The sequence below is a fragment of the Prinia subflava genome, chromosome 5 (genome assembly GCF_021018805.1).
Source record: "Prinia subflava isolate CZ2003 ecotype Zambia chromosome 5, Cam_Psub_1.2, whole genome shotgun sequence".
NCBI lineage: Eukaryota > Metazoa > Chordata > Aves > Passeriformes > Cisticolidae > Prinia > Prinia subflava.
The window spans coordinates 61,946,328-61,957,003 of record NC_086251.1 but is presented as its reverse complement, the minus strand read 5'-3'; the positions used below and the strand labels follow the sequence as shown (position 1 = coordinate 61,957,003).

The following is a 10,676-nucleotide window of genomic DNA, read 5'->3' as shown; positions in this document are numbered from 1 at the left end:
ATTAAAAAATAAAAAAGTTAAAAATTAAAAATAAAAATAAAAATAAAAATATTAAAAGTTAAAAAATTTTAAAATTAATTAAATTAAATTAAATAATAAAATTTAAAAATTAAAATTAAAAATTAAAATAAAAAATTACGAATAAAAATTAAAATAAAATAAAAATTTAAAATAAAAATAAAATTAAATAAATTAAAATTAAACTAAATTACATTTAATTAAATAAGTAAAAAATGGAATAAAATTTAAAATAAAATTTTAAAATGTAGTAAAATAGTAAAATAAAATAATATTTTAAAAATGAAACAAAATTAAGTTTAAAAATTAAAATAAAATGTAAAATAAAAGTACATAAAATGAATAATGTAAAATATCATAACATAACATAAAATAGACGTTAAAATGGAGCAAAATGAAGTAAAATAAAATTAAATAAGATAAAATAAAATAAAGTAAAATGGAATAAAATTCTAAAATAAAATTTTAAAAATGTAATAAAATAATAAGATAAAATAAAATAAAAATAAAGGTGGAATAAAATAAAATAATAGAAAAAATAAAAAAGCAAAATGAAATGGAAAAAAAAAAATAAAATAAAATAAAATAAAATATAAAATAAAATAAAATAAAATAAAATAAAATAAAATAAAATAAAACAAAATAAAATAAAATAAAATAAAATATAAAATAAAAATCTATGGTCCTGAGCAGGTGGAAGGGAATGCAGCAGTGGTGGCATCCAGGCTGTGCCTCTCCCAGGCTGATCCCGAGGTGCTCTCTGCTCCTAAATTATTCCTTATCTCCCTCTTGTGCCTGTGCTCCGAGGAGTTATGCCTGCTTTCAAACGAGCTCTGCTCCCAGCCTGTATTTCTGCTGCCCTGCCAGAGCTTCACCCTGAGCAAACAGCCCATAAAGCTTTGATGGTGCTGCCCAGCCCTGGATGAGCTGGGAATTCCCACAGGGATCGCGGTTTTCCAGAGGGGAGGCAGCCCCAGGCCCGGGAGGAGCCACCAAAGCTGTTCAGGTTTATGGACTCGGGGCCTGAAGAGGGAGAAGGGATGAACAGAGGGCTCCACCTCCGCTGGGGTGGGAATGAAACCATCCCAAAGAAACAGGGAAGCTGGGAAAGGAGCTGCAGGGGCTCAGTGGGTGCAAAGCAGCGAGTCTGGTGGTGATCTCAGAATTCCAGAATGGATTGGGGTGGAAGGGACATTAAATCCCACCCAGTGCCACCCCTGCCATGGCAGGGACACCTCCCACTGTCCCAGGCTGCTCCAGTGTCCAACCTGGCCTTGGGCACTGCCAGGGATCCAGGGGCAGGCCACAGCTGCTCTGGGAATTCTATTCCAGGGTCTTCTCACCTGCCCAGACAGGAATTCCTTGCCAATCTCCCATCTAAACTCTCCCTGTCAGTTTTGATTCCATTCCTGCTTGTCCTGGCACTCCAGGCCTTGTGAAAAGTCTTTCCCATCTTTCCTCTTGGATCTTCCAGGTACTGGAAGGCCACAGTTAGGTCACACTTGTTCCAATGCCTGACCACCCTTTCCATGAAGGAATTTTCCCTGATATCCAATTAAAGCCTACCCTGGCCCAGCCTGAGGCCGTTCCCTCTCCTCCTGTCCCTGTTCCTGGAGCAGAGCCCGACCCCCCCGGCTGTCCCCTCCTGGCAGGGACTGTGCAGAGCCACAGGGTCCCCCTGAGCCTCCTTTGCTCCAGGCTCAGCCCCTTCCCAGCTCCCTCAGGAATTCTCCAGCCCCTTCCCAGCTCCCTCAGGAATTCTCCAGCCCCTTCCCAGCTCCCTCAGCGATTCTCCAGCCCCTTCCCAGCTCCCTCAGGAATTCTCCAGCCCCTTCCCAGCTCCCTCAGGGATTCTCCAGCCCCTTCCCAGCTCCCTCAGGGATTCTCCAGCCCCTTCCCAGCTCCCTCAGGGATTCTCCAGCCCCTTCCCAGCTCTCTCAGCCCCTCCTCACATTCTCCGTATGTAAAACACGGATTCCATGAGAAAATGGAGCCGTGCATGAGGAGCCCAGGCCGTGGCAGGGGGGTTTGGCATCCCCGCTCTGTGTCACCCTCCCAGACCTCAGGGGACACCCAGAGCTCCCCCGTGTCCTGAAGACCAAGGTGGGCATCGGTCCCAGCTTGGACTTGATGACCTTGGAGTCTTTTCCAACAAACCTGTCGTGTAACCCCACCCAGCTGGGGGGAGCCCCATCAGCACCCCCTGCACGGCCTTTTAAAGGAGTTTTCCCCAAGAGCCCTCGCCTCCATCCCTCTCCAGCTGCTCCAGGAGTGTCTGGGTGACCCCAGCCCACATCCCTGTCATGGAAGGGTTTAAATCCTGATTCCCCTCCTTGTGGAACGAGCTCCTTTCTGCTTTTCTCTCTGCATTTCAGTTTTCCCTCGTCCCGCAGGAAGCAGGCGAGGCAGCAGCTCGGTGGGGCAGCATGGCTTTTCCAGCTCCAGCCAGGCTGAAACGCCAAACCTGTGCCCCAAAACTTCATTTTCCAGCGCTGGGGTTCCCAATCCCAGCCCAGCCGACCTTTGGCAGGGCGTGATTTCAGCTGCAGCTCTGGAAATGTCACTGCTGCTCCTGGTCCCTGCTCCATCCATCATCCCACGCCTGATCCGAGGGGACGGGGGCCCAGCCCCCCCAGTGATCCCAATTATTCCTCATTACTCCCCTTGTTCCAAGGCTCTGCCTCCCCACCCGGCACTGATCCCCAGCCCTCATCCCAGGCTGCCCTTTCCCCGTCCCTGCTTTAGGCCTGGAATCAATTAGGCAGGACCCAGCCCAGTGGCTCGGAGAGCAGCTTAGAGCAGCCTTAATTTTGATTAATATCTCCTCCTGCCTTTCAGAGCATCTAGGCACGACTCCCTGCCCAGCCAGGCTTGTTAAAATCATAAATCAATCCATTCCCTTCCCTCCAGACGCTCCAAGACCTTTCCAGTTGCTGCCATCCAGCTCCCACTGCCACGGGCTTTCATTTACTGCGTTTGCTCTGCCTCTGCAGAGAGGAAAATCCACTCATCAAAGCCAAAAAAAAGCCTGGAATTTGGATTTATTTTAAAGGGATTCAAGTCACCTAGGGAGGGCAGGACTCTTTGGACAGCTCTATCCAGGCTGGGAGCAAACAGTCACCCAGGATTCATTTCCTGAGATTTTGCCCATCCTTGGAATGTGCCTGGCAGGAAAAGCCCACAGCTGGACATGTGCTCACCTATTTATGTGGAAAAAGTTCTCTCAGCTTTAATCACCAGCCACTTCAGGCCCTCAAAATCCCATTTCAGAGCCCCAAACCACCCCTTTTATCCCTTCTGGATGCCCAGAGCCCCTCCCATCCCAATCCCAGCCCATCCACTCAGCCCCGGGGGAGAAAAACACCGAGGAAATTACGGTTCCTTTCACGTTTTTGGTCTTTTATTCCCTTTTCTGGCACTCAAGGAACAGATTTGGGGTTTGGACCTCACAGTACAACCCAGGCTGGGTGTTGGGGAAAGGGAGAATCCCAGTTTGGCCCCACTGCAGGTGCTCTGTGGGGCTTTGGGATCTGCAGTGCCCCCAAAAGGAGGGGGGACTCCCTTTTAGGGCAGAAATCTCCACATGGGAGGGTCCAAATCTGTTCCTTGAGTGCCAGAAAAGGGAATAAAATATCAAAAGGGTGAAAGGAAACGTAATTTCCTCGGTGTTTCAGGTTTCTGTTCATCCCAGAATGGTTTGGGATGGAAGGAACCTTAAATCCCAGCCCTGCCATGGCAGGGACACCTCCCACTGTCCCAGGCTGCTCCAACCTGGTGTTGGCCCCTGCCAGGGATCCAGGGGCAGCCACAGCCCAACTCCTCCCCACCCTCCCAGCCAGGAATTCCATCCCAATCTCCCATCTAAACCAACTCTCTCTGAGATTAAAGGTATAAATACACAGTGGCTCTTCAAGCTGCAGTGATAATTCCAACATTGCCCATTGCTGATGCCTGGAAAACCACGGAAATCCTGCCAGCAGGGAAGACACCAATTTGATTTTTAAGTTTGTTTAAAGCAGTTTTCCCACTGAACAAGCCAACATTTATAACTGAATAAATACTTTCAAGGAGCATTCAGTGGCTGTTGGCATAAATATTCAGTTATGGAAATGATTGGATGGAAATAGATTTTTCCGTGCCATAAATAAACATTGTCTGCAAGGAACACACTCCCAACAAGAGGCGTGAATTGGAGCCACTGGTGCCTCCTCCCAGCCCTTGGGAATGTTTTATTTAGAAGCACTTCTGCTCTCCAATAGCCTGATCCATCTGCCTGGATTTTCATGGATGTTGGAGCAGAATCATGGAATCATCGAATTGGAAAAAAAATCTTTGGGATCAGTGAGTCCCAGCTGTGCCCCATCCCCACCCTGTCCCCAGTTCAGAGCTCTGAGTGCCACAGCCAGGAATTCCTTGGGCATCTCCAGGGACGGGGATTCCAAACTTCCCAGGGCAGCCAATTCCACGGTCTGACCATCCTTTCCATGGAGAAGTTTTTCCTGAAAAATTCTCCTGCTCAGCAGGTGCCACACCCTGTGCTCAGGGGCTTATCCCAGCCCTGGGATGGGGAAAGTTCAGCAAAGCACTAAAGGAATAAATCAAATTCCAAAGCAGGAGTTCGGGATATGTGAGCATCACGGCAGTTCCAGCCTGGTGCTGGAAATCAGCAGGGAGGAATCCATGGGAATCACCCAGATCCATGGGATTCACCCAAATCTCTGGTGCTGGATGCAGGAGCGATGCTTCCCTCGAGCTCAGGGCAGCTTTTGGCCCCAGGAAGTGACACCCAAATGTCACTGACTGAGTTTGAGTCTTCTAAAATGAATTTATGGATAAAAGCCATAAATTCAGGCAGGAATATTCGTGGTCCCAGTGAGGATGAGGAGAGCTCAGCATGGGCTGGGGAAGAAGCAGGAGGAAATCAGGGATGAAGAGCACCTGCCTGGTCTGGGTGGGAAAAAAGGAAAAGGGGGGAAAAGGGGGGAAAAGGGGGGAAAAGGGGGGAAAAGGGGGGAAAAGGGGGGAAAAGGGGGGAAAAGGGGGGAAAAGGGGGGAAAAGGGGGGAAAAGGGGGGAAAAGGGGGGAAAAGGGGGGAAAAGGGGGGAAAAGGGGGGAAAAGGGGGGAAAAGGGGGGAAAAGGGGGGGAAAGGGGGGGAAAGGGGGGGAAAGGGGGGGAAAGGGGGGGAAAGGGGGGAAAAGGGGGGAAAAGGGGGGAAAAGGGGGAAAAAGGGGGAAAAAGGGGGAAAAAGGGGGAAAAAGGGGGAAAAAGGGGGAAAAAGGGGGAAAAAGGGGGAAAAAGGGGGGAAAAGGGGGGAAAAGGGGGGAAAAAGGGGGAAGTAATTTTGCTTCCAGTGTCACACAGACTCAAGTGGGAGCAAGGAGAGCTCAGCTCTGCCCCAGTCCTGCTGTCCAGCAGCAAGGATACAAAATATTGGGATTTTCCAAACGAAAGCAAGGGCAGGGAATCCGCAGGACAAATTCCTGCATGCTCCAGCTTAGGGAGGGAAGCTGGGATTGATGGACACAGCGAGCAGGAGGAATTGCAGGCTGATGGTGCCATCCAACGGCTGCTCCTGGAGCGGGAATGCCGCGCTCCCCTGGCACTGGGAGCCATTCCCTGTGTCCTGTCCCTCCAGCCCTTGTCCCCAGTCCCTCTCCAGCTCTCCTGGAGCCCCTTCAGGCCCTGCCAGGGGCTCTGAGCTCTCCCTGGAGCCTTCTCCTCTCCAGGGGAACATTCGCAGCTCTCCCAGCCTGGCTCCAGCCCTCGCTCTCCTGTTCCCTTCAGGAGAGGAGCCACATTTTCCCTGCTCTTCCTTCTTTATCACCAAGGTACTTTATAAGCGGTTTTGCCACCCTTGATGGCACTGGCCACCCTTAATTCTCTCAGGGCTTTGTCCTTCCCAGTTCCTGTGTGCTTGGATAAATTCCCTGCATCCTCTCAGGCTGCCTGGCTCTGCTCCCACCCTCTGGAAGTTTCCTTCCTTTCCAACTTTGGGTTTGTCCCTTTCCCTCAGCTCGCCTCTGGAATTGCTGCACACCCCTAAAATCAGTGTCCCCCCAAGCAGCCTCCAAACCACCCCAGGTGGAGCTTGGCCCTGCAGAAATTTGGGAATGTGGGAGTACCAAGCTGAAAGCTTATCCCAGCTGGGGAATTCCTGATCCAGGGGATTGGGATCCACCTGGAACTCACCTGGGAGAAGGAAAAGAGCCCGAGGGACTCCCCCAGCCCGGCCCCACGAGCACAGGAGGGGCAGCAGAGGCACAGGGATTCCCGGCAGGAATGGGGCTGCTCTCCCAGCCCAGCTTCCTTCCCCAGCCTCGGGATGAGCTGAGAGCCAAAGATTTCCCCAAAGCTTTTGAAAATTTTTCCCCAAAGCTTTTGAAATTGCTCCCGGAGCCTGTGACAAGCAGAGATTTTATCTGGTGCATAATCCAATGCAATTTAGTGGGGTTCCAGTAGTGCAAATCCCCTGTAAACTCAATTCCAGCAGCTGGAAGCTCCTCTCTCCCAAAGCCAAGGCATCACCATCTTTTCCTTGGCTCCGAGCAGGACGTTTTATTTCCCTAAAGGAAAACATTTATTAGTTGTCTATTATTAATGCAAAGTCCTTGAAGTGGATTTTGATTTCACCTGTTCTTTAGGGGAATCAGCAGCTCTTTATAAATCACTTTGCATCCAAATAAGTTCCAGCTTCACATCCATGAACCTCCAGAGACTGGAGCCACCAGGAACAAAATGCAATTTTCACACAGAGCTCAGGAAATTCAAGGTTTTGGCACCTCATCCTCGTTGTATATTGGGCAATAAATACCTGGTTAAGGCAGCAGTGAGGTAAAAAGGAATTACAGCTTGTCCTACACCACTTTATCCCCAGGCTCGAAAGATGGGAGCAACAGGAGAGGGAAAAGGCAATTGTAACTTTGTAATTTTACAAAATTAGGTGCCAACGGAGGTATTTGAATGTTTTCAAGGTAATTTAAAAACATATTTTAGCTTTGGTTTCAACAGGGATTTGCTTTGTAATTACCATCTCCAGCTATGTTTTATTTTTGTTTTCCATTATGAGGAAAAGAATGTTCTGGCAGAGATTTGGGGCCCAGATCCTCCAGGCAGCACAGGGAAAGTCATCCCAAATCCCTTTCACCACCAGGAGGGAGCTTTGCTCAGCAAAGAGGGACAAATATCCACAACTCCCTGCCTGGCTTGGACAGCTCTTGCAGCTCTGAGGATCCAAAATAATTCCAATCCTGCTGTTATTTCCAAGGCTCTCAGTGGTACCAGCATAGGAGCATCGTCCTGTGTCCAACATGTTGGGAAAAACATGGATTTCCCACTGGGAAGTGCCTCAAACACCTCTGAGAGGCGGCAGGAGGGCAGCTGGACACAGCAGGAACTGCAGAGTTGTGCATCCTCACCCATTTTGTGTTTCTCTGAATTTTTACCTCAGTTAAACCCCCACTAGAAATTCAGTATTTTGGTTAAAAAGGCAACGAGGGTTTTCTGTTTTTTCAGAGCCACATTGAAGCCAAACCAGCACATCCCCCAGGATTCCCATCCCTGCATACAGCAACAAAAACTGCGGGAGAAAGCCCAAATCCACATGAGAGCAACCGAGCATTTTTATTTTTCAGTGTAGAACCCTCACACTGCAGAGTTTTTTGTTAAGAGCCAGCATTTAACTATTTCTCTCTCAAAATGAGAGGCCCAACCCCTCCCTGTGAGGAAAGCCAGCCCTTCCCAGGGCTCCCAGGTGATGCCAAACCCTCATCCCTGTGCCACATGAGGATGGATTTAGTAGGAGAAGGTGGAAGGAGCTGCTTCCCCACCACCCAGTGCACAGTGACTGGAATTGGACAGGCTGTAAGGCCCCTTCCAACCAAACCCATTCCACATTTGCTGACAATCCCACAGCCCTGCAGCTTTTTGCTATGGGCACACCTGGGTTTGCTCCCCTCCTCACCTCACTTTATTGATTTAATAACCAGGAGGGTAAAATGCAGGCTCTGGGATTCCCACTGAGCTGGGAGGGAGCAGCTTTTGGCATCCCAGGAGCAAGCACAGAATTTACCTGCTCCGTCCCCTCACAGCAACGGCACCGAATAGCAGAGGAGCACCCACGCACTCGCAATCCCCTCTAGAGCACTTGGGAAAGCTCATTCCAGAGTTCTGAGACATTTAAATGCCTTTACCTCCCTCCCTTCAGAGCAGCTGTGGCTGCCCCGGATCCCTGAAGTGTCCAGGGCCAGGCTGGTGGGTTTGGAGCAGAGCAGCCCCACACTGCGGGAGCAGCGCTGCACAGAAAACCCGCACAGAGAGCAAACACGCACAGATCAGCGGGGTTAGGAGACCATTTATTAAGTTAGGCTGAGCCGAGACGCTGCAGATGTGTCACGGAGGCCCTGGGACGACCCGGGTGCTCCCGGCTGTCGCCTCATCCTCCCAGCGCTCAGTCCAGCTGCAAGAGAGCGAGAGAGACGAGAGGGGTCAGCGGGAACCGGCACCCCCGAGGCCCCTCCCGCTGCCTCGGGGCCCACCTTGATGAATCCGATGTCCTTGGCGTACTGGCGGAAGCACTGCCGGCACATGTTGAGCCCGTATTTGCGGATGAGGCCGTGGCGGTTGGAGCACACGCGGCTGTGAGGGGAACAGAGAGAGGCGGGTGAGGGCGGGGAACGGCGCCAGGGAGGAGGGTGAGAGTGTGAGAGGAAGGGGTGAGACAGCAACCACGACCCGGGGAGCGCAAGCAGCAGCACTGACCAAGAGCGAGAGCCCTGCCCGAACTTCCTGGGGTGGCTCCAGTAGAGCTGCTGGTGGCCCATGGCTGCGCGGTGCCGAGAGAAAGATGGCGCCGGCCGCCCGCCCTTATACCCCTCACGGCGCCTCCCGGCGTGCACCGCGCGGCGCGCGCTTCCCGCCCTCAGACGTCACCGCCGCCGGACCGGTGGGCGGGGCCTCTCTCCCCGCCCATTCGTGACGTCACGCAGCGGGGCGGTGCAGCGGGGCGGTGCCGCTCCGCCCGCCCCGTGACGTCACGGCTGCAGAAGCTCGTATTGCCGGCGGAGCGGGCTGCGAGCGCCGGGCGCGGTGGCGCGCGCCTGTAGTCCCAGCTGCCGGGGAGGCTGAGCCCGACGGATCGCTTGAGCCCAGGAGTTCTGGGCTGCCGTGCGCTGTGCCGAGCGGGCGTCCAAGCTAAGGCCGCCATCAATATGGTGACCCGCGGGGAGCTGCGGGACACCAGGTTGACTAAGGAGGGGTGAACCGGCCCAGGTCGGAGACGGAGCAGGTCAAAGCTCCCGTGGCGGTCAGTAGCGGGATCGCGCCTGTGAATAGCCACGCCAGCGTAGCCTGGGCAACACAGAGACACGCGGGCTCCCCTTTTGCCAAAAACAACCCCAAACACCCCCCCAAACACCTTCTCACACCAACCCGCACACACAAAACACACCGCCTCCTACTGACACAACACACACAAAACACACGCAAACATCGCCTCCTACTGACACAACACACACAAAACACACGCACAACCCCAACTCAAACACTAACCTGCCCTCAAATAAGAAATGTGGGCACACGCTGATCAAAGCGGTCCCCGATTTTTTTTTCTTCCCAATAGCAGTTCATGTGGTGAAAGCCGCCTCAGGGCGGGAAAAGCTGCACCAACACCAAGTCCTCACTGTGCCCTCCTTGTCGCTTATGAAGCCTGAGCTGCTGTTTTCACAACCAGCTGCCCTCAGCTCCCCGTGTCCCCTCAGCTCCCCGTGTCCCCTCAGCTCCTCTGTCCTCTCAGCTCCTCTGTCCTCTCAGCTCCTCTGTCTCCTCAGCTCCCCTCTCCCCTCAGCTCCCCGTGTCCCCTCAGCTCCCCGTGTCCCCTCAGCTCCCCGTGTCCCCTCAGCTCCCCGTGTCCCCTCAGCTCCCCGTGTCCCCTCAGCTCTCCTCTCCCCTCAGCTCCCCTCTCCCCTCAGCTCTCCTGTCCCCTCAGCTCTCCTGTCCCCTCAGCTCCCCTCTCCCCTCAGCTCCCCTCTCCCCTCAGCTCTCCTGTCCCCTCAGCTCCCCTCTCCCCTCAGCTCCCCTCTCCCCTCAGCTCCCCTCTCCCCTCAGCTCCCCGTGTCCCCTCAGCTCCCCGTGTCCCCTCAGCTCCCCGTGTCCCCTCAGCTCCCCGTGTCCCCTCAGCTCCCCTCTCCCCTCAGCTCCTCTGTCCCCTCAGCTCCCCTCTCCCCTCAGCTCCTCTGTCCCCTCAGCTCTCCTGTCCCCTCAGCTCCCCTCTCCCCTCAGCTCCCCTCTCCCCTCAGCTCCTCGGTGTCCCCTCAGCTCTCCGTGTCCCCTCAGCTCTCTGTGTCCCCTCAGCTCCCCGTGTCCCCTCACACCCACCATCCCTTCAACTCTTCCACGTCCCCTCCCTCACACCTGCTGTCCCCTCGATGTCCTTACGCAGAATTCTCCGTCCTTCCTTTGTTCCCTGTCGCTGCTGGCACCATTCTCCCCTCTAACCCCTTTTTTCAACACCAACAGATGGCACCAGGTGTGTTATGCCTTATTTGTTGTTTATGGAAAACTTTACATTTTATGCCATGCTTGGCCATGACCGTAGGTAGGCAGGAACTGGGGATTAGATGGGTGGATTTATGTAAACTTTACTGTATACATGATTTTGCCT

At 52.4% G+C, this 10,676-nt stretch overlaps 1 protein-coding gene across 1 annotated transcript; it reads right to left on the bottom strand.

Moving 5' to 3' along the window:
• Positions 1–8,355: 8,355 nt before the first annotated feature.
• On the bottom strand, positions 8,356–8,937 carry RPS29 (ribosomal protein S29). Its single transcript, XM_063397395.1, has 3 exons — positions 8,777–8,937; positions 8,554–8,653; positions 8,356–8,474 (listed from the first exon to the last, which is right to left on the bottom strand). Exons 1-3 carry the CDS (start codon positions 8,836–8,838, stop codon positions 8,466–8,468), a joined length of 171 nt encoding a protein of 56 aa, XP_063253465.1. The 5' UTR covers positions 8,839–8,937; the 3' UTR covers positions 8,356–8,465.
• Between the last annotated feature and the right edge of the window lie 1,739 nt (positions 8,938–10,676).

Coding starts and splice junctions, on each gene's coding strand:
- RPS29 (XM_063397395.1), bottom strand. CDS start 8,838: ATGGGCCACCAGCAGCTCTACTGGAGCCACCCCAGGAAGTTCGGGCAG. Junction 8,654..8,776: donor GGGCAGGGCTCTCGCTCTTG/GTCAGTGCTGCT, acceptor TTCCCCTCACAG/CCGCGTGTGCTCCAACCGCC.